Source organism: Tupaia chinensis, unplaced genomic scaffold, assembly GCF_000334495.1.
Source record: "Tupaia chinensis unplaced genomic scaffold, TupChi_1.0 Scaffold000659_1, whole genome shotgun sequence".
Taxonomy (NCBI): domain Eukaryota; kingdom Metazoa; phylum Chordata; class Mammalia; order Scandentia; family Tupaiidae; genus Tupaia; species Tupaia belangeri.
This window is the reverse complement of record NW_006160181.1, coordinates 1406039-1430433: the sequence shown is the minus strand read 5'-3', so window position 1 is coordinate 1430433 and position 24395 is coordinate 1406039. Positions and strand designations below refer to the sequence as shown.

Sequence of the window (24395 nt, the reverse complement as noted above, 5' to 3'; positions counted from 1 at the left end):
TTGCAGTTGAAAATTCTGAATATTTAAATAATGTATTCCTCAAATCCATAGAATAGTAATCAAAGAACATAACATGGGTTTTAAATAATATAGAAATCATCTTGGGTATGACCCAAAATTCAAACAGCACTGATTGTAAGAACCTAGACCTAGTGATCAAAGAGGGATAGAAACAAACCAGAATTATATGATATTGATAATACGGCAGATTTTAAAAGTAAGAAAATACTTATCCCATCACAAAAAAATCTACTTTATGCAGGAAATGAAGGAAGAGTTACAAGTGCCCAAGTGGTAACCGTTTTTGTTCAAGTGATACAAAGATAAAGAACACATCAAGAGCATCCTCTGAGGGCACCCAGAAAGAGTTGCCACTCTTCTTTCTGGAGCTCTAGGATACTGGCATAAATGAGAAGGTCCCTTCTCAGTCACCCCCTGGAGAAGAGCAGTGCAATAGCCCAGGAAGGAAACTTTCTTGGTCTGGTCTCATTGTAGTCAGATTACAAGCAAAAAAAAGGCTGAAGCTCCTTCTGTATCCAAGATAGGCTTTGAAAAAAAGATGAGCGTGTTGCTGCAGAACTGGATAAGCTGATTATCCTTTTCTTTTCATGATCCTAATGAATCCTGAAGCCATTACTTGCTCTTGGGTGGACACTTCTGCTGGCATGGTGGGGGAGGTTGCACAGGAGGGCATTTCTGCTGGCACTGCTGAGGTGGACATGGCTCAGGACACTTTGGGGGTGGACACGGCTCAGGACACTTTGGAGGTGGACATGGCTCAGGGCACTTTGGGGGCGGACATGGCTCAGGGCACTTTGGGGGCAGACATGGCTCAGGGCACTTTGGGGGTGGACAGACAGGAGGTGGCTGGCAGGGCTGCTTGCACTGCCCCTGTTGATAAGACATCTTTCTGAGGTCTCAGAATCTGAAAGAAATTATATAACAGTGTTCACAAGAAGGGACCTATAGAGAGAAAAGCCACTGCTTATGTAATACCATGGAATATTGTTTCTCCAATCTATAAGAATCTATTTTAATCTTTTAAATTCTTTAAGATAACTCTGTAGTTTCTCTCTTTCACTTTGGCAAATTGCTTCATCATCCCTGGAAAAGTCCTATCTTTTCTCATATCATTTTTCCAAAGAAAACATCTCTGTGATAAAGAACCAATAAATTTTGTTTGAATGAAAGTAATTATCTTTAAGAAAGGCAGTCACAAGTTTAGAGACTCTGGCCAATCTCACAAGCAGTTTCTATTTACATTTTCTCATAAAAAAAATCCTAGTAGTCTGATTTAGGTACAAATCCGTTCAGAGAGAATTCAAAAGTCTCGTGCCTGCTGAGACAGAAATCTTTTAAAAGAATACAAAAATATATAGAGGAAAATACTTCATTCTTTCCTTTTCTTCAATCAAATCTCTCTTATTAACTTCTTTGTCTATAGATATGAACTATCAAACTGTCTGCAAAAAAAAGCTACAACAGTTTATCATTATGCCCGAATCCTAAATTTCCATCAACTAAGTAGCATCAAACCCAAATCCACCAAGCTTGCTATCTTCAGATAAATTCAACATTTGAGAGTACCAAAGTACACATGAACTCAAAGTCAGACTCACCAAGTTCTCCAAGTAGATCAGGACTTGAGCAACAGGAGTTTAGTGGTTGTGAAGCTGGTGGCCTTTTTATAGGGCCTACTGCCCCACCCAGGGGGAAGTAGATCTGCCTAAAATGGGACTGGTCCAATAATTCCCTATCCAAAATGCAAATCCATACATATCTGGTCTGGCAGGGACTCTGAAAACAGGGAACATCCTGTTCCAGGATCTTCTCATTGAGTTTAGTGCTCAACATTCACAAGGGCCCTACCTTACCTCTCTCAGTTTTAGTGACTTATAGCATTGGGACAATCGAGGGGATTTTCTAACTGGTAGCCAAAGGCTCTTTTCTGATTGAAGATGATGATACCTTCCTATCTTACAGGATCCTGTAAAACACCCTTTTTATCTTTAGCTAATTGCCTTGTTGTTCTCCAGCAATTCATCCCCACCTCCACTTTTCTCTACTAGAAGGAAGGAGAAGCCTAAGAAGGACTTGAGTTCTGGTCTTAATTCTATTTGGCAAGTGTGTGACCATGGGCAAGTCACCATTATCCTTGGGTTCAAATCTTTCTCTATGATCAGAGGGCATAATACCTGCTTCTGGGAGGGGGGAGGCTTGACCTCATTGGGTCATTTTTTTCTTTTAATTTTTTAATTTCAACTTATTTTATACATTCAATCACATTGCTAAGATATGGAGCCAACCCAAATGCCCATGAACAGATGAATGTATTGAAAAAGTGTGGCACATATACTCTATGGAATACTACTCAGCCATAAAAAACAAGACCTTGGTTTTTGACAAAAAGTGGATGAATATGGAAGATTTACTGCTAAGTGAAGCAAGCCAGGCTATGAAGATGAGACATTGTATGTATAGGACCATTTTTTGACACTGTTTAAGCTTTAACTTTCTCCTCTACCTCTTTTTACCTTCCCATTGGACTCCAAATTTGGCCTATATTCCTTGCCTCTTTGAAACTGTACCTCATTCACAGAGGTGCTTCTCTCCCAGAGGAGATTCCTGAGTGACATACAGTCTCCTTAGTGATTTCCCTTCTTATGGCCCTTAGGTAGTATACTTGACCACTTTTATTTAAAAGAAAAAAAAAGTGACAGACCAACAGGTGGTATTGTGGTTAAGGTGCTAGACTCCCACATGACTGACAATGGTTCGCGTGCTGGACCTGGAGGCTTGCTTTCTCACTTTTCCTCTCTCTGTCTCTCTCCAGTCAAATTAAAAATAATAATAATAATGAGGAATAAAATTAAATAAAATAATTCTTTAAAATAAGAGTACCCTTCATCACCACATTAACAAAATGGAGACACATAAACAAAAGTCATAGCACCCATCCAAAATCTATTTGGGGGAACCAGCAGTTGATGTAATGATTATGTGGCTGGAGTCCTACATAGTCAATCATGGTTCAAGCACTAGACCCGACGGCTTGACACTGACATGTGGAGTGTGTGCATATGTGACCAAAATCCTGAGAGGAGAATGGAGGAGAAGAGAATACAGCATGCCCATCACCCCTGGGGTGTGATTTCTCACTTCCTGTCTCTTTGTCTCTCTCTGTCTCTCCAGTGAGTGCATGTGCACTATAGCAAAGAATTTCTCAAAAAAAGAAAAAAAAAACTTTTGGGGCCAGCAGTTGTGGCATAGTGATTAAGGTGCTAGACTTCCACATGGTCAACCACAGTTTGAGTCCTGGATCTGGTAGCTTGAAACACACCAATTGTGTGTGTGTGCATGCCCAAAATCCTGAGAGGAGGATGATAGTGAAGGGATTGTGGTATAGCCATCCCCACCTTGGGGTGATTCTCACTTTCTCTCTCTCCATCTCTCTGGCAAGCACACACACCCTATAGCAAAAAATCTCTCCAATAATAATAATAATAATAATAATAATAACCTATTTATTGAACCATGCCTACATGGTTCCCTCTGATGTTTCCTGCAGTAAAGAACAACATGCATGGGGGTCAACAAGTGGTCTGGAGGTGAAGGCATCTGGATCCCACATAACCGACTCTGCAGTTTGAGTTCCAGACTCTGCAGCTTGAAAATCACGCCAGGTGTGTATGCATGTGTGCCCAAAATCCCAAGAGGAGAATGGAGTAGAAAGGATTGTGGAGTGGCCATCCCCAGGGCAGAGGGAGAGGGTGTCTCTCATTCTCTCTGTGTGTGTCTTTCTCTGTCTCTCTGGCAAGTGCATACACCCAATGACAAAATTTTTTTAAAAAAAGAGCAGTATGCATGAATTCACACTATCACATGTAAATAATAAAAAGCAATTTTGGAAATGAGAGCGGGTCAGAACACTAAAAGTATAAAACCTGGAAAATAATATGCATTTAGGCTGATTCTATATGTTTGTTTCCTCTTATGGTCTTTCCAAACAGGTTTTAAGTGTTTGAAACACAGTAAATGTTTTTTATTTGTTGGCATGTTTATTCTCTGTGTTATCCATAAGCTTTCAGCCCCCTTCACTCTCCACATTATCCTCTCACTCTCCAATTGGGTACATAAGAGCCATTCAAGGCATATGCTGCCAATGTAGTTAGTGGCTAGTCCTTTCATATTTTTAAAGTTGTTCCTGTAGTCAGTGGTCTGAGTAAGTATTGGGTATTAAACATGTAACATGGTACTATAAGAGCCTCCTTATCTTGACCAAATAATCGAGATTTCTAAGAATGGTGATTTTATCATTGAAGAAGTAGAAAGAAGAGAATAAGGAAGAAGAGGAAAGACTCACAATTTCTGAAGCAATCACTAGTTATGCTTCATAAAGTACAGTATTGTTGAGTCAATCCAGTATCACATGCCTTCAGCTAAGCAGGTAGGTTCCCAGAACTATCATTGCTCCTGTCAGTAAGGAAGGCTTTTGACAACGATTTCCATTGGTCATGACCCAACTGGGACAGAGTCACTTCTTAAGCACTTTGAGGCCAGGCATTTACAAATGATGTCATCACCAAATGGTTCATGTAAACTATTACACACATGAAGCACTTCAGAGGGCAAAATAAAGGAACTTTACTTGATATTACAGGTCACTTATTACTCCCCATAGCTTCACATTATGCCTCAACATAAATCTTTTTTTAAAAAAGTCTGATTTCTGCCACCCCAGATTTGAGAATTTAGAGATGAAAAAGGGTTACAGAGTTAGATGACGTAGTTTTGGTCAAACTTTGAAAAGTCTGCCAATCCTGATAGTGCAGGAACCAAAAAGGTCATAGCAATCCTAGTGCCCCAACATGAAGTGACCTCCACCAGAAGTGTCATTTCTAAGTTAAGGTAGGAAACTTGAATGCTCAAGAGCTCCTCACAGATCAGCTGCATAAAGAGCTCCCTCAATAAGAAAAGTGGCACCTAATATTCAAAATTTCTCCAAGTTTGTATTTCTAAAATTCAAGACCTGAGACATGAAAAACAGAATCGCTCTCTCTCTGTCTCTCTCGCTCACACACACACACACACACACACACACACACACACCATGGGTCTTATCTATCTATCTACCATCTAGCTACATATCTAAAGAGCTTAACTTCATGGTTTTTAAAAGTTAGATACCCCAGGGGCCAGCAGGGGCATAGTAGTTAAGATACTGGACTCCCATGTGGCCAACCATGGTTTCCGGTGGCTTGAAAATCATGCCAGGTACATGTGCATGTATGCCCAAAGTCCCTAGAGGAGAATGGAAGAGAAAGGGTTGCTGCATGGTCAATGGTCTCTTGGGGGTTTCTCACTTCCCCTCTCACTGTCTCTTTCTGTCTCTCCAGCCAGCGCACATGCTCTGTGGGGGGAAAAACAGTCAGAGACCCCTTACTGCTTCCGCCCTCTAATTTTCTAAAGGTTTTACTATGAATCATGAAAAAAATGACAGAAAAAATAAACTTTTGTCTAATTTTTGATTAAACATTTTATCTCACATTTTACTACTATACACCATCAACCAGTAAGTAAAATAGCTTCTGAAAATTAAGATTCTACAATAAATTTCAGTTAAAAAAAAAACATAATAAAACAAGAATTGTGGTAAAATATTCCTAATGTTCTCAGAAAAAATGGTAACTGAAAACCCCCTTAGATTTCTGCTTCCGCTTTTTTTCTCACTCTCCATCATCCTTCCACAATCTTGTGAATAACGTAATTTACTGTTTGTATATATGGTGAAATTCTTGTGACCATTAAAGAGGATGTTTGAAAGATTGCTTAATATTATCAAAAACATTCAAATTATAATTAAAACACATAACTGTGATGATATTTTGTTAACACATATTTATAAAAAGAGAAAATACATAAAACAATCATTAAAAGTGAATATATTCAACTGGTGTAATTACAGATGATTTTTATTTTCTTATTTTTACTTCAAAATAGTCTCCAGAGGATAGTTTTTTTTTTTAAAGTGTATTTAGTTAGTTAGTTATTTGTCTTGAGAGAGTGAGAGAGAGAAACAAATCCAGTGGGGTCTTCATTTCATGATCTGCCCCCCAAGCTTCAGCCAGTTAAGATCATGAGCACACACTGAAAGGTCTTGAGTTTGTGTGCCGGAATGTACAGGGAGACCTTGGAACTCAAACTCAGGACCTTCCCATATGCCCCTAGCATTGCGGAGTATTTGTTACCATTGCACCATCACAACTGGCCAAATATTTACTATGGGTAAAGACTCTTGAAAAAACTGACAAGAAACAAGCCTATTTGTTTTTTGTTTTTTGGGGTTTTTTGGGTTTTTTTTTTTTGAGAGATTTTCGCTGTAGGGCGCGTGCACTCGCCAGACAGACAGAGAGAGACATAGAGACAGAAAGCGAGAAATCACCCCCCAGGAGGGATGGTCACGCCGCAATCCCTTCTCCTCCATTCTCCTCTCAGGATTTTGGGCACGCACGCACACGCACCTGGCGTGAGTTTTAAGCCACTAGGTCTGGGCCGCGAACCGCAGTCGACTACGTGGGAGTCCAGCGACATAGCCATTACGCTAACTGCTGGTTCCCAAGCCTATTTGTTTTTCACAGAGAAAATGTTCCTCCTCCTTTCCAGACCTAAGGTTCTGAGCCATCAGTTCTGGACAAACATTAAAAGTGGAATTGAAAATGAACAGATGTTATTTCATTGTTATACTTCCACATTTGATCACATCCTGATCATATTCCCTCTTGAAGAAAAATCTCAGTGATAATCCTTCTTCCTCCTAGCACTGACACATACACACAGAAGTCACAGGTGCCCAATGTCATATTTATTTATGGCATATTTATCAACCAAAGTTGGGGATCGTACTTGGATGTTTAAAAACTGAAGGGGCCGGGTGGTGTCACAATGGTTATGCAACTGAATCCACATAGGGAAGTCCTGGCTTTACATCCCAGGACTTCTTTGAGCATGCCAGGTATACATGCACGTGTATGATCCAGCATGCCATGTACACATGCATGTGTCCATGACCCAGGCCTACTCAAATTGAGGGTGAATCGCAGCACGTGGTGGTGCTTCTCTCTATATATGTTTGCCTCTCTCAATATATGTATTTCTTATCTCTCTGTCTCTCTCTGTGTCCCATGGAGTAAACAGATAAATAAACTTTTAAAAAATGAGGAATGGAGCCAGCCCCATGGCCCAGTGTTTAAAGGAGCCAAATCCCACATGGCCAACTGCAGTTTGAAACTACTCTGGCAGTTTGAAAAGTACTCTGGCCAGGTGTGTGTGCATATCCCAGGTCCCAGCAGGATGGAGAAATGGAGAAAGGATTAGAGCATGACCACATCCTATTGGAATGTGTTCTCCCTGTCACTTTATCTCTCTCTGTTTCTCTCTCTTGAGTGCACATGCTTTCTAGCAAATTTTTAAAAGAACAAAAATGAGAAATGAATATGTCTATCATCCAAGTGGAAGACAGACAGAATTTTTACATTAATTTAAAATTGAATTGAAAATGAACAGATGTTATTTTATTATTTTAAAATTAATTAGATTATCGGGACCAGCAGTTAGCGAAATGGCTATGTCGCTGGACTCCCATGTAGTCGACTGCGGTTTTAGTCCCGGATCCTGTGGCTTAAACTCATGCTGGGCATGTGTGCATGCATGCCCAAGATCCCAAGAGAAGATTGGAGGAGAATGGATTGTGGTGTGGCCATGCCCCCCTGGGGGGTGATTTCTGCTTTCTGCCACTTTGTCTCTCTCTGTCTTTCTGGCGAGTGCACATGCCCTACAGGGAAAACTTTTCAAAAAAAAAATTTAATTAGATTATGATCAACCAGGAGGAAATAGATAGTAATGAGAAAGATAGTAAGGATAATAAAACAAAACAATAACAACAGTACCTACCTGTAAATTATTAAAAATAAATTTAAATTAAAAACTGCATATAAAGCACTTAGCACTGTCAATGAAAAGTGCTAAAAACAGTAAAGTAATGCATTGTCAATTAGAAAAAAGGGATAAAACATCATGGTTAAGTGTGTTTGATGGTTGAGAAATTTTATTGCCTCATCTTTATGATTCTCTATAGCACTCCTATGTTAAGTTAGTGCCACAAGTTTTTAGGATAAAACAAATGAAAACATAATTCGAAAAAGCTGTGAAAACTCAGATGGGCTTATCTTGATACTTGTTCTGATGTGATGAAAATAAGAGTTAACCTAAGCAGAAATTTAGAGTAAAGCATAAAGGCAACATAAGTTAATTGTTGCTAGATATTTGGGCTCACTTAGACCTTTCTCTGAAAAATCTTAAATATAAGAAAGAAAACTTCAAATACAATAAAACCCAACATCTATATTGGTTTGTATGGTTTAATCAAACAGTGACTGAACTACATGAAAAAGAAAACAATCAGGGACCAGCAGTTAGCATAATGGCTATGTTGCTATACTCCCACGTAGTCGAACGCCGTTCAAGTCCCGGACCCGGTGACTTAAACTCACGCCGGGCATGTGTGCGTGCATGCCCAAGATCCCAAGAGGAGAATGGAGGAGCAGGGATTGCGGCGTGACCCCCCGGGGGGATGATTTCTCGCTTTCTGTCTCTCTATTTCTCTCTGTCTGTCTGGCGAGCGCACGCACCCTATAGCAAAAACCTCTTCAAAAAAAGAAAAAAAAGAAAGAAAAATAAAACAATCTTATTTACAATAGCTACCAAAAATTACTTAAGAATAAATTTAGTCAAGGAGGTTAGAGATCTCTATAATGAAAACTATAAGAAACTGGTAAAAGAAATTGAAGAAGACACAAATAAATAGCCCATGTGTACAGATTGGAAGGTTTTTTTAATTTGCCACAGGGCATGTGCCCTTGCCAGAGAGAGATTACAGGAAGAAAGCACCCCCTGATGTAACATGATTAAGCTGCAATAACTTTTCCATTTCTCTACTCTTTCAGGATTTTGGGTGCACACACACACACATATCTGGCATTTTTCTCAATTCACTGGTGCCAGGATTTGAACTGTATAGTGAGTCATGTGAGATCCAGCTCTTTTAACCACCAGGTCTTGGAACTAGCTCTAGACTAGAAGAATTTATATAGCTAAAGTGTCATGCTACCCAAAGCAATCTATGAATTTAATGTAATTTAATATAATCCCAATCAGAATATTTCTTCACAGAAATAAATATAAATGGACCAGCTGCAGTGGCACCAAGGTAGCATGCAACTCCATGATGCTGTATCCACATGGAAGACCACAGGTTTAATTCTCAGGTTAACCTGTACACACTGGGCACACATGCATGCACCTGTGATCTTAGTTGGCTGAGAAGGCTGAGGGGAAGCTCATTACATGAGACTCTGTTGAGGGTGTCTTTCTTGAATCAAAGTAAAGAGAGTGAGAAGGAAGTTTTTGAAAAATAAAATAGAGAAAACATCTTAGAATTAGCATGGGACCACAAAATTCAAAGCAAATATAAGTAAAAGAACAAAGCTGGAGACATCACACCACCTGACATCAAAATATACTATAAAACAGTAATCAAAATTGTACAGTAGTGGTGTAAAATAGACGAATAGGCCAATGGAACATAATTTAAAAAAAAAAACAGAAGTAAATACATACATTTACAATTAACTGGTTTTCATCAAGGGGAGAAGAACACATACTGAGAAGACAGTCTTTTTAATAAATGATGTTGAGAAAACTGCATATTCACAAGCATAAGAATGAAATTAGATCCTTATGTCACACCATCTATAAAATTTAATTCAAAATAAAGGTTAAAAACTTAAATGAAAGACCCGAAAACATAAAATGACTAAAAGAAAACATAGGTAAAAAGCTCTATGACCTTTGTTTAGTCAATGACTATATATATATATATATATATATATCCTCTTATAAACACAAACAACAAAAAACAAAAGTCAACAAGAGGTATTATATCAAACTAAAAGCGTCTTCACAGCAAAAGAAACAATCAACAGAGTGAACAGACAACCAACAGAATGGGAGGGGGGAAATTCCAAATCATACACTAATAGGAGGTTAATAACCAAAATATATAAGGAACTCAAACAACTCAATAGCAAAAAGACAAATAACCTAAATTTTAAAATGGGCAAATGGTCTGAATAGACATTCCTCAAAGGAAGACATATGAGTGGCCAACAAGGATATGAAAGGATACTCACCATCACTAATGATCAGGGAAGTACAAATCAAAATCACAGTAAGATATTATCTCACTCCTGTTAGAATGGCTATTGTCAAATACAAAAATGTTGGTGAGGATGTGGAGTTCAGGAAACTCCACACACTCTTGGTGGGAATACAGATTAGTGTAGTCATATGAAAAACAATAAGCAGGTATCTCAAAAATTAAAAACTAAAAATTAATTTTAAAAATCAGCAGGTTAGAGAGATATCTGCACTCCTGGGTTTACTGCAACACTATTCACTATAGCCAAATATAGAATCGACCCAAGAGTCCATCAACAGATAAATGGATAAATAAATTATAGTATATGTACACAATAGAATACTATTAATGTATTAAAAAGAATGAAATCTTGTTTTGTGTGACAACATGTCCTCCACATTCACCATCCAGGAATGAAATAAGTGAAATAGGTCAGGTTGAGAAAGACAAATATGGCATATCACTCATATGTGGAATCTAAAAAGTTGATCTTGCCACAAAAATGGTAACTATATGGGGTAATACATGTGAAAATTAGCTATATTTAACTATTCCACAATGTATATATACTTCAAACATAATGTTATACATGATAAATTCATATAATTTTATCTGTCTACTTAAAAATACAAATATATATTTGAAAAACAATGGGCCCAAGACTTGAGTAGATATTTCTACAAAGATAAACAAATGTCCAATATACACATGAAAAGATACACAACAAATTAGTAATCAAGAAATGCAAACTAAAATCTGAATGAGATATCACTTGGTACCTAACAGAATGACTATTATTTTAAAAAGAAAAGAGAAAATAATAAGTGGTGATGTGGACAAATTGGATGTATTGTGCAATGCTTATGGGATTATATAATGGTGTAGCCACTGTGGAAGATAATTTGGCATTTCCCCAAAAAGTTAATCAGAATTACCATATGATCCTGCAATTTCACTTTTACGTTTATTCTCTCAGAAAATTGAAAGCAGTGATTCAAACAAATACTTGCATGCAAATGTTCATAGCAGCTTATTCACAATACTCAAACAACGGAAGTAAAACAGATATTCATCAATCAACAAATGGATGAACAAAGTTTGTGCCATTGACATTATTCAGTCACAAAAATAAATATGGTCCTGATATGTACTACAACACGGATGAACCTTAAAAACATTACATTAAATGAAATGTCAGACACAAAAAGATAAATATTAGGGCCAGATGGTGCTGTGGCAGTGGAACTGGACCCACATACGAAAGTCCTGGGTTCACTTTCCAGAGACTTCCTGTACACACCAGGCACTTGTATCCATGACCATGATTTAGGTTGGCTGAGGCTTGGAGTAAATCATGGCATCAAGACCCTGTTGAGAGTGTCTTTAGCACTCTTCCTCTTCTTCACGGAAGAAATAAATATATTTTTAAGAGGATAAATGTTGCACGATTCCACTTCTATTAGGTACGTAATATAGTCTAATTCATAGAAATGGAAAGTAGAATGGAAGTATCAGTAGAAAGGAAGAAATGTGGAATTATTATTTAATGGTTACAGTTTCTGTTTGCAATGATAAAAAAAAAGTCCTGGAAATAGATAGTGGTAATTGTTGCATGATACTGTGAATGTACTTAATGCCACTGAATTGTACACTTAAAACTGATTTTAAAATAGAGGGAACCAGCAGTTAGCGTAATGGCTATGTCGCTGGACTCCCACGTAGTCGACTGTGGTTCGCGTCCCAGACCCGGTGACTTAAAACTCACGCCGGGCGCGTGTGCGTGCGTGCCCAAGATCCTGAGGGGAGAATGGAGGAGAAGGGATTGTGGCGTGACCATCCCCCCGGGCGGTGATTTCTCGCTTTCTGTCTCTATGTCTCTCTCTCTGTCTTTCTGGCAAGCGCACGCGCCCTATAGCATAAACCTCTCCAAAAAAAAAAAAAACTTATTTTAAAATAGAAATTGCAATATTGTGCATATTTTACTACCAAAAAAGTTAATTTAAAAAAGTGAATGAAGTGCTTGATTGAGCCAATATACAGTGTATTCTGGATGGAAAATTAATTTTGTATGCTGTAATGATGTATAGTGAATTAATGTAAAACAATAAAATTTAAAGAAAAAGAAACTGAATGAAGAGAGGGAATCTGGGACATTATTTCCATTGGTGTTTTTTATTCCAGAAGTTTACCCAGATTTTATAGAGATTATGTGGTCAGAATTTTAAAATTAAAACTTATTGTAAAAATGTGCCTCTATAGGGACTAGTAGATGGTGTAATGGTTTTGTGGCTGGACTCCCACACAGTTGACCACAGTTCAAGTCCTGGACCTGGTGACTTAAAACTCAATGCCAAGGGACCAGCAGGTGGCATAACAGTTACATCACTGGATTCCCACGTAGTTGACTGTTGTTCAAGTCCCAGACCCGGCAGCTTAAAACTCATGGCAGGTGCGTGTGCATGCATGCCCAATATCCCAACAGGAGAATGGAGACGAAGGGATTGTGGCATGGCCATCACCCCTGGGGAGTGATTTCTCATTTTCTGTTTCTCTGTCTCTTTCTGGTGAGCGCACGTGCCCTATAGCAAAAACCTCTCCAAATAAATAAATAAGAATCTTCCCTACATTTTTTAAACTGTATTTTTTGGAAGATTCTTAAATTGCTTATTTACAGTCATTCACTGTACATCAATACAGTATACAAAATGAGATTTTGCAATCAGAATACATTGTATATCGGCTCAATCAAGGATATTATCATACATGTTATTGTCAACAAATAATTTTCTATTTCTTTTATCTTATAGGTTTTGCTTCTTCCCTACATTTTTTAAACTGTATTTTTTGGAAGATTCTTAAATTGCTTATTTACAGTCATTCACTGTACATCAATACAGTATACAAAATGAGATTTTGCAATCAGAATACATTGTATATCGGCTCAATCAAGGATATTATCATACATGTTATTGTCAACAAATAATTTTCTATTTCTTTTATCTTATAGGTTTTGCTTCCCCCCCCCTTGTTTCCTATCTTTCACCCTCTGCCAATTCCCCCCCTTCTACCACATTGTCTCTGATATTTACAGTTGTTTTCCATGCCTTTTTTTCACATTTTATTGGTTCACTAAAGATCTTAATTAATCTAAAAACTTTCAATAGCAAGCACAGCTAATATGTACATATTTATGAACACATGTCTGACTTTAGGCATAAACCTCAGTGACAAAAGTGGACATACTATAAAGTAGCACCTAGCTGGGGCTATATAGCTTACTACAGTCAATAAATAGGTATTAATAGGTATTTCTAATGCATTTTTTAATTTAAGAAAAGCAGTTTTAGTTTTAATAGACCAAAATCAAAAAGTTAAGAGAAATTTGCTTAGAACTTAAACCCAGGAAAAAGATTAAGATTCAATTCAAATAGGTAGATGAACCTATCAACAGTTCAAGAAAACACAAAAATCCTTAAATATGGAAATCAAAGCATCGAAAAAAATCAGTAATGTTTTAGTATGAAGTCAAAAAACTCTATTTCACTAGTTCAGTCTCATGTAATTAATCTCTCTTCTATTGAATTTGCAGTGTTACTGTGGTCTGATCTTTCCATTTAAACTCTGAAAGTTAACATTTAACTCCAGACTTGTCTCTATCATTAGGCTGGCCATTCTCTTGGTTATTTTGGTTATTTGTTGTACTTCCCTACATTTTTATATTATCCTTTCTTGTCCACATTCTCACTAGAGCAAAAACATTAGCAGCAGCAATAGCAGCAACGAGAATGACAGTAAAAAGCAATTTATTGTTAATTAAGTCCAAGGCACTAACTGTGCTAAGTACTTCACTCACGTTATCCCATTTAATGAATCATTTTGTGGTATAGGTATAACATTCCTCACTTTGAAACTGGAGAAATTGAAGTTCAGAGAGATAAAGACACTTACCCAGGGTGTTACAATAGATGCAAGTAGTCGAATAAGAATTTGAAACAATGAAAATAATATTCTGTGGTGTACCATTATATTAGATTCTATTTTTTGTTTGTTTTTTGTTTGTTTTTTGTTTTTTTCTATAGGGTACATGCATGCACTCACCAAAGAGTGACAGACAGAGAAATAGAGGGAACATTGAGAAATCACTTTCTGAGAAGACAGCCAACCTCCAATTCCTTCTCTTCCAGTCTCTTTGCAGGATTTCGGGCATACACACACACATGTCTGGTGTGATTTTTCAAGCCACCAGGGCCAGGACTCAAACTGCAGAGTCAGCTATGTGGCATCTATCACCTGAAACTCCACATCACCTGCTGGCCCCAGATTCAATTTAAACAAGGTTTATGAAACATTTATTTCAAGAACCTAAAACTCAGTATCAAATGAGAAAAAGGGTAAAAAATTAAAATAAACACACACACACTCCACACTGCCATCATTGCCAAACAAAAACACCCATCAATTACAGTTCCCAAGGCAAGTTTTCTAAAAATGGAAAAAGAGAGAGAGAAGAAAACAATTTTCAGTCAATCAAGAACCATGTCTTTCTTTCACATTGCCTAGGGGATAAAAATTCCTGCTTATGTCATAGAAGCACACAGTAGGGTTTGGTCTTGTTCCTGTTTCCGAGGCTTTATAATTTTTTAGGTTTGGAATCAAAGGTGGTTCTTGGTCAGAAAAGAGCAGTATAACCACTTCAGAAAAGAAATCGGTTAGCTGTCACTAGCAATCTAGGCAGAGTGGAGGCAGATTAATAAAGATACAAAGAAAAAAAAAGAAAATAAATAAATAAATAAATAAATAAAGATACAAAGAAGGCATGATAGTAGGATTCAGAATCATGGACTATAATGAAATGTTTGTTCATATTCGTGGTGCTGAAAGTCTGTGGGGTTGACTGTGACCTTGGGTGGACTTTTCTTCTGGTAGGATGAGGGTGGCTGCATAGAGGGCCTTTCTGCAGGCACTGCGAACACTATACAACTGGATATTAAGAGCAGGTCATGGTTTAGGACACTTGGGTGGGACTATAGAAGGTAGGTTGCAGGACTGTACTGTCTCAGGGAAAGATATGCAAGCCAGACAGTAATTTTAAAAAGAGGTTAAGTAATCAAAGCAAACGTTTGAAAATCAGAGAGATAATTACACACCTCATTAAGTAAGTTTTGGCTTCTCTTCCTGTAGGAGTGTCCCTCTACAGTCATTTTATTGCTTGGGGATTGTTAACTCCTCTTCTGCATCTGATGCAATCAGCCTTTCTTTAAGAGTTGCCACTGAGCATATACAAAAGAAGAGTCTAATGTCCCAAGAAAAACAATGTCAGTTTCTTGGATCTCCTTGAGCGTAAGAATCATCCTAATATGTTTTTCTCGAATATCTCCAGATATTCTTTGTTTGTTTGTCTTTGTTTTTGGTTTTTGGAGAGGTTTTTGCTATAGGGTGCGTGCGTTGCCAGAAAGACAGAGAGAGGCAGAGAAACAGAAAGCGAGAAATCACCCCGCAGAGGGGATGGCCATGCCTCAATCCCTTCTCCTCCATTCTCCTCTCGGGATCTTGGGCACGCACGCACAGGCCCCAGGCGTGAGTTTAAGCCACCAGGTCTGGGACTTGAACCACGGTCGGCTACATGGGAGTCCAGAGGCATAGCCATTACACTAACTGCTGGTCCCCAGATAATCTTTAAATGATCATGAAAAGAGGAGACTTCTTTCTCCCTCACTCTTTTTTATTTCTCATTATATTTTCTCAAGAACTTCAATACACTTCTCCAAAAAAGAAAAAAATAATAATAACATGGTCGAAGTAACCTATCACTATGTGCTACTTTCATTGATCAAGTGACATAAAATGCACTAACATATTTAGACTTTCAGATTAAATCAAATATTTTCCTGAAGCAAGATATGACACTTTCTCCACATCCCGCTAATCAGACCCTCCAGATTCTCTAAAGCCAATGGAGATCTGAGATGGTAACTGCATTGCAGAGAATCCTGTTGGAAAATAAAACAACCCAAACCTGGGTTGTTCCAAATAGTGGGCACCACAAATGCAATTCACCTGAAACTCTTAAAATGACTTGATAAGCACTCTGGTTACTTAAAATGTGCACCTCGAGACCTTTTTACCTACTCTGAGATTCCCCCCTTCTCCATAAGAAGCTTGAATTAACTGGAGAATTGTCTCAGCTGTATGTCCAGGGTCTCGTTCAAGTTGAGGACTTTGGCGTTCTCTAATGACAACTGATGGGATGCTTGAATGAATAGGGTCAGCACCATTTCCACGTCCATTTCATGTCGTCTGTCACATAGCTCTAGCCACTCTCTTTACCTATATTATTAGACTCCTGTCCCCACACTCAACATCTCTCTACGTCATGCTTACAACGCATTCTTCCTCAATCTGCTTCCCCTTAGTCTCAATGATCTCAAGTGAGTTTTTGTGACATGGAAATGCTTCCCTTAATTTTTTTTTAACAATTATAATTATAAATACTCCCAACAGTGACAACCAAGGCCATATTTTTACATACAATGGTTCTTTAAATTGAGCATAGAATGTTCTGAGATTGGTGATATAGTTTTAATGAAGCCTGCATCACTGTGGCTACTTGGGATTCACCAGGATGCCAATAACTCCTGTCTTTCACATGTCTAAGCCATGGACCCTGGGTGGGCACTATCAGCAAGTTCTCATAGCTCTTCAGTCATGTTACACTCTTCTCCTGTAGAATTTACCTCCAACCGACCTCTTTAATTTTTCTTTTTTTTTTTTTTTTGAGAGGTTTTTCCTATAGGGCATGTGCACTCGCCAGACAGACAGAGAGAGACAGAGACATAGAAAGTGAGAAATCACCCCCCAGAGGGGATGGCCACACCGCAATCCCTTCTCCATTCTCCTCTCGGGATCTTGGGCACGCATGCATTGCACTCGCCAGACAAACAGAGAGAGACAGAGACATAGAAAGTGAGAAATCACCCCCCAGAGGGGATGGCCACACCGCAATCCCTTCTCCTCCATTCTCCTCTCGGGATCTTGAGCACGCACGCACACGCACCCGGCGTGAGTTTAAGCCACCAAGTCCGGGACTCGAACCGTGGTCGACTACGTGGAAGTCCAGCGACATAGCCATTACCGTAACTGCTGGTCCCCCGACCTTTTTAACTTTTGAAGGAAGCAAACATTTTGACCTCTTGTTCCCTCTCTAAAGAATCCAATCTGAGCTATCCTGTGGCCTACTGGTTAAACGGAACTTGATTCCACATAACTGATAGCACGGTTTGAATATTAACCCAGAGGTGTGAAAAACACATGAGGCATGTGTGTGTGCCTGCCAAAAAGTCCTTACAGGTTAGAGATATGGAAAAGGGATTGTAGAATGATTACACCACATTGGGGAATGCTCTTTCTCTTTCCGCCCCTTTCAATCAAGTGCGTACGCCCTCTGGCAAACTAAAAAATAAACAAATAAATTCTCTGAATAACCTCTCTTCAATTATTCAAAGAACTAGTCTAATTGCCCGGATGAATTTTCCCATTCTGAATACACTGTATATTGGTTCAGTCAAAGATATTATTATACATATTATCATCAACAGATAGTTTTTATTTTTATTTTTTAATTCGTTTTTTTAATATATTAAAATCATGTTATTTAGCTTACAAAGTGAATATTCCAACATGTGTACATTTCTCCCTAGTCCAATTGATAAAATTATCTTCAACAGATAATATCACATTTCTTTGTCCCATTAATGCTTTTCCTGTCTATTTTTCTCCTAAATGTCCTTCCTCAGACTCTACTCTTTCACTCACACTATATCTGGTATTCACAACCATATACTGTGTTTCGATAATTTTATGTTTTTATGTCCCTTAGATGTTTTGCTTCTTTCTTTACTTTTTAATCATCTCTTCCACTTTTCTCTATATCCCGGCAGTATGGAGGGGTGGTTAAGAGCTCTGGGGTGATGTTACTTTCCTTTAACACAGCTCTGTCCTTAAATTCCTCCAGAATCTTCTTTCTTGGCTGCTATGAATCTTTGTATTTAACTTATTTCTCATATCACTTTCAAGATTCTGTCACCAGGGACTAGCAGGTGGCATAATGGTTACTTTACTGGATTTCCACGTAGTCGACCATGGTTCAAGTTCCAGACCTGGTGGCTTGAAACTCATGTTGGGGATAGGTGTGTGCCCAGTATCCTAAGAAGAGAATGGAGGAGAGGGATTGTGGCATGGCCATCCCCCTTAGGGAGTGATTTCTCACTTTTTGTCTCTTTGTCTCTCTCAGGTGAGTGCACTCACCCTATGGCAAAAAAATAATGTTCTCGCCAATATCTTCCCTGAAATTTCTTCTTACTCCAAGGCTATCTGAAGAGTGTTTCCCCAATTTTTCAATTTGTTCCATCTTTATGGTACTCCAGAATGACTAGTTGATTTTTTTAGTAATTTCCATAGTTTTACTGCTTATTTTTAAAAATATATATTCAATAATGACATAAATGTATAAACATACTTTGTATGTATGTTTATACATAAACAAGCTCATGGCAGGGCCAGACAGACAACACCATGTACTTGGTGCAACACTCCTGGTGTGGCCTGTCTTTTCCTTGTCCCTTTATCCAATGGCTCAGCCCACAGATTTAATCAGGGTGGAGCAGTGAGGGTCAATCCATCTCTCTTCCTGCTTTTCATTTCTACTCAATACTACAAGGGTTACCTCATGAGAAAGGACTAAAGAAGTGAATACAATTTATTTTGCAAGTAATAAAAGAGCAATTATCCTGTTTGTAAACACTAATTTCTGATGTAGCATTTCTCAATGTTTGCAACATTCTAATTACAGAAAATGATTTCACATGGCAGATTTTTAAAATTCTAATTATTATATTAGTCTACATTTGAACATTCTTAACTTGACTTTCAAACTTCTCCTGTTATATATAAATTTTCCTAGAATTACTGTAATTACTGAATTAAAAGTTTATAGATTTGAAAGCAATTTCAATGAAAACTAAGTATGTAATAATGTTGGCAATATGCAAATGTAAGAATAGTGGTGTGGAACCACTGAAGTTTGAGAAACACTTCCCTAATATGAGGAGACTTGAAAAGGTTCATTTTAAACTGAATTAAAGTTGAAATTTAATTATATGAAAAAAAAAATGAAATTCAGGGAACCAGCAGTTAGCGTAATGGCTATGTCGCTGGACTCCCACGTAGTCGACCGCGGTTCGTGTCCCGGACCCGGTGGCTTAAAACTCACGCTGGGTGCATGTGCGCGCGTGCCCAAGATCCCGAGAGGATAATGGAGGAGAAGGGATTGCGGCATGACCATCCCCCCTGGGGGGTGATTTCTCGCTTTCTGTGTCTATGTCTCTCTCTGTCTGGCGAGCGCACGCGCCCTACAGTGAAAATCTCTCCAAAAAAAAAAATGAAATTCATGAAGAGTCTGTTGTTTTTTTGTTTTTTATATAATACTCATTTTCAATGAACTCTTTGAATACTCCTCCAGGTCCTTCCAGAATTACTTACTTTCTGCCTAAGAAACTTACCTGACACAAAACAGCACAAAATGTTTTCTATTTTCTGACTCTCAGGACACCTTCTGAAGGCTGCATACTCCACACATTCTGAACTCTAGAAATAAAGACAAGCTTCAACATACACAAAAGCTCAGAAGAATGTAAGCTAGTATTTTAAGTTTACACAGACACATACATGACTGGCTATGAATCTTAAAGAGAAAAGAGTTTGGCAGAATTCAAAAGATCAGATGTCTATAACACTGCAAATATATGTCTTTCCTCTGTTTCTTCTTAGGCTCGAAGTCCCTCAAATCAAGGAGTTCATGTTTCTATATTTTTCTATTTGTTCAATGTCTGTCTTGTCCCCATATCTCCTCACCAACCATATTAGCAGAAACCCCACCTCCACCACCAAATGTAAGCTACAGAAATACAGAACTGAGCCCTTGTTTTGCTCTTACCAATGTATCTTCATGATTAGAATAAAGCTTAGTAAATATAAAGGTTTAGTTAGTTGATCCGTGCATTAAATAATCTACTTCTCTCTCCTCAAACTCTTTATATAGTAAGATCATCAAAAATCTTTCCTAGGGGCCCAGCAGGTGGCATGGTGGTTAAGGCACTGGACACTCCCACATGGCCAACCATGGTTCGAGTCCCAGACCTGGTGGCTCTCTTTCTCTCTCTTTCTCTTTCTTTCTCTCTCTCTCTCTCTCTCTCTCTCTCTCTCTCTCTCTCTCTCTCTCTCTCTCTCTCTCTCTCTCGTCAAATTAAAATAAATGAATGAATAAATAAAATTTTAAAAATCTTTCCTAAGTCCAGCCTCTGTGGTATAGTCTGCAGCATGCTGGACTGCAGAACTGGAAGCTACATGTTGACTATGGTTAGAGTTCCCAATTCGACCAGCCCGAAAACAAGCCAACTGTGTGCACGTGTACAGAATCTGGCATGACTGAAGAATTGGAGGAAGAGGATTTCAGAGTGACTAAGCCCTATGGAGAGTGCTTCATATTCTCTCTCTCTCTCTCTCTCTCTCTCTCTCTCTCTCTCACCTTCTCTCCCTTACATACTCTATCATGAATTATAATTTTTAAAAAAATTTTTCCTAGAATATAGTTCTCCAGAGGAAGAAGAAACAAGATTAAGATAGGATAAATAAGGGATAATCCCTCCCTTTGCTCTCCTGCTGAGCTCTAAGCAGGGCAGAAACACTGATTCACCAAAGCTCCCACTCAGGAGACAAGACATCTGACACTGTCCCTTGCCAAGAAACAGGAAATTTTACGTGAGATCAGCATTGTTCATGACTGCTCAGAAATAAAGCCACCACCCTCAATAGCTTGGGAACAGGTATTTACAAACCATGTCATCCCCATTGAGTCCACGATTGTTGAGACATAGACTCCTGAACGCGCCAAGGGACTTTCCCTAGTAGAAGTGACTCCTCATAACACACCCAAACATAATCTCTTAAAGGAAGGTGCGGCTTCCACAATTCAAAATTTATGAGGCATTTGCCTAAATCTGTATCACAGTGTCAGGAACGTCAAGCTCTGAGAACACACCCCACAAAGGGGAGGTGGCTGCCCAGTTGTCAGAGGAAGGAAAGCCTAAATCCAATTCAAGAATAACTAGTTCAGTAGGTGGGTGAAAGTGAAAGCCAACAGAAAACCTTTCCTTCACCACAGCCCCACTCTATGATGCACCTAAAATATGGGAGTAAGAGGAACCCTCCTAATGGAGGGACAGAAATAAAAATGAAAGGATAGCTAGCTGTAGATAAATGTAAGTAGATACAGTGTGTGAATAATAACGATGTGTGAGGTTCAAAGTGTGTATAATTCAACTGCATGGCAACATAAGACCCTAGGACTGAGGTAGTAAAGCTAAAGCATTCTCAGGTTCCTAGAGTTTTTTTGAAAAGGAATGTAAATATAGAGACTTACCAGATTACAGGAAGTCAAGGATGCATATTATTTAGAGAACCTGCTAAAAGAGCAGTAAAACAATATATCACCAAAAAGTTAAGGTGGCCCAGCTGTGGTGGCACAAGTGGTAGAGAACCACCACATTAGTCTCATGGAGTCTCTGAGTTTGGGTCACTGATTGGCCTGGTACAGTGGCACATGCCTGCAAGCCTGGCTAACTAGAAAGCTAGGGCAGGCAGTTTGCAATAGCAAAACCTGATCAAAAAATCTCTCCCTCTCTCCCTTCCTCCTCTTCATCTTCCTTCTTTTTATTTTTTTCTTTCTTTCTCCACCCTCCACCTCTCAAAAGAAAAAAGCGTAATGGGGAGGAAATAACAATAATAAACTACATTTGATTAACATCTGAAGTAAGAGAGGAGAGATTAAAGAAAACAGAAGATCTACGGGACCAGCAGTTAGCATAATGGCTATGTCGCTGGACTCCCACGTAGTTGACCAGGGTTCGTGTCCGGGACCTAGTGGCTTAAAACTCACGCCAGGCACCTATGTGTGCGTGCCCAAGATCCCGAGAGGAGAATGGAAGAGAAGGGATTGCGGCATGGCCATCCCCCCTGGGGGCGGTGATTTCTCGCTTTCTGTCTCTCTCTCTCTCTCTCTCTCTCTCTCTCTCTGTCTGGCGAGCGCACACGCCCTATAGCAAAAACCTCTCAAAAAAAAAAAAAAAGAATACGGAAGATCTAGAAAAGTTCTGCTTCCACCAAGGATATTAAAAGCTAGAGAAAGCTTCCCCCACACCCTAACAAAAAGTAAAAGCCTCATAACCTATAAAAGCACAGAATATATCAAACCCATGAGAGTAGAAGTTTAGAAAAGCTTTAAGCTACTGGTTGAGAGGCCTTGGGATGCAGAGAAATTTCTATTGTGGACAGAGTAAAATGTAGAAGAAAAAAATCTACTCATGGGAAGATTTAGAAAAAGTTTTAGTCTCAAATTCCTATGCCAATATCATGAAGAATCTTTTATAGTAGAAGAGAAATTCTCTCACATAAAGTCTACCAACAATGGAAAGAAGAGCTTGGCTTCTACAGGAAAGAGGCACAAGTCCACTGCAAAAAGTTCCACACTGAAGATACAGGCAGTCAGGGTCCGCCAAAAACTAAGGAGGAACTAGGAAATCAACGGCATCCTTGTTCCTTTACCAGGCTAATAAGAAACAAGCAGTCTTCGTATCCCTCCTCTTCCCCCGGCCCCACTCCTCCACACACACCACATCTGGCATTCACATCCACCTCTTGTGTTTGTACATCCTTTAGCCCATCAGTTTCAGTTATAGAGTGCGGACATTCAGTATATATTAAGTGGGAATATACAGTGTCTCTCCTTCATAGCCTGGCTTGCTTCACTCAGCAGAAATGTTCATATATTGAAATGTTCGCCTTGTAAGCTAAATAATGTGGTTGAATGTATTAAAAATGTAAATTAAAGAAATAAATAAATAAAATAAATAAAAAAGAAACAAGCAGTAGTAGTCTATCACCAAAAGAGAGGTAAGAGCATGGAAAGAGACCAACTTGATGGTGTAGCTGTACCAGGAAGGCTTAAAGCAATGGGTGGAGCAGGAAAACAGAAAAAACCTCCAACACCCCAGTTACCACCCTAAACACAAGGGAATTCTAGAGGAACTTGAAACCTGTGGTGCTTAGAGCGTAACCACAACAAGAACAAATTGCAAATTCAGCTCAACTCCTCAGAAGATGGACAGAATCCCTGTACTAACAATGTAGTGGCCACAAAGTGTAAGTAGTATGCTATTTTCTAGACATAAATAGTATTTTTTAACTTAAAAAATTTTAATTCATGATAGAGCACATGTGTGTGAGAGAGACATGAGAACCCTCCACAACTCCACAAAGTCTGGTCATACCACACACATGCCCAGCATATTGTAGGCTGACCAGGGCAGGGACTGGAACTGGGATCACCATGTAGGTGCTGACTTCTCTTGAGCAGCACATTGCCTCTGTCCCACAGAGCCAGCCTAAGACATAAATACTGAGAGAACAAAAAAAAAGAAAAAAAAAAAAAAGGGAGGACACTTCAAAAATAAGGCAAGATGACTTCATCAGTAATATAACAATTCTAGGCCAGCCGAGGTGGTGCAGCAGTAACACAATGTCCAGAATGCTGAAGCCATTGAACGGTCTCAAAGTCTCCTGGTACACACAGGGTATATGTGGGTGCCTGTAATCCTGGCTGGCTGAGACTGGGGGTGGTGTATTATGGTGTGAGGACCCTGTTGAGGGTCACTCTCTTTCTTTCTGAAGAAAGAAATAAATAAATTTTAATACATGGCACACACGAGTACCCAAGATAGGCTGAAGGATTGGAGGAGTGGAATTACATCGTGACCAGATCCCTTTCCCCCTTTGGAAGATGATCACTTCTCTTCTCTTCTCTTCTCTTCTCTTCTCTTCTCTTCTCTTCTCTTTTCTTCTTCCTCTCTCTCTCTCTCTCTCTCTCTTTCTCTCTCTCTCCCCTCCCCCATCTTTCTCTAATGTGCATGTGCATGTACATATGCTCTATCCTAATCAAATAAAAGATGAAATAAACTTTAAATACATATGTCTGTGAGTATACATATGTAACACAATCCCAGACTTGTATGAACAAAATAATACAATT

General features: G+C 38.8%; 1 protein-coding gene across 2 annotated transcripts; it reads right to left on the bottom strand.

The window, feature by feature from the left end:
* Positions 1 to 220: 220 nt before the first annotated feature.
* LOC102472201 (small proline-rich protein 2D) lies at positions 221 to 21220 on the bottom strand. Of its 2 annotated transcripts, XM_006159842.3 has the most exons (3): positions 21148 to 21220; positions 19813 to 19897; positions 221 to 925 (listed from the first exon to the last, which is right to left on the bottom strand). In XM_006159842.3, exon 3 carries the CDS (start codon positions 904 to 906, stop codon positions 634 to 636), a length of 273 nt encoding a protein of 90 aa, XP_006159904.1. In that variant the 5' UTR covers positions 907 to 925; positions 19813 to 19897; positions 21148 to 21220; the 3' UTR covers positions 221 to 633. The 2 variants fall into 2 exon arrangements, with proteins under 2 accessions (XP_006159904.1, XP_006159903.1); XM_006159841.3 differs by lacking the exons at positions 19813 to 19897; positions 21148 to 21220 and adding an exon at positions 1620 to 1749 and having other exon boundaries at positions 224 to 925.
* Between the last annotated feature and the right edge of the window lie 3175 nt (positions 21221 to 24395).

What these genes read in the sequence shown, in the direction of transcription:
- LOC102472201 (XM_006159842.3), bottom strand. Translation starts at nt 906, where the DNA reads ATGTCTTATCAACAGGGGCAGTGCAAGCAGCCCTGCCAGCCACCTCCT.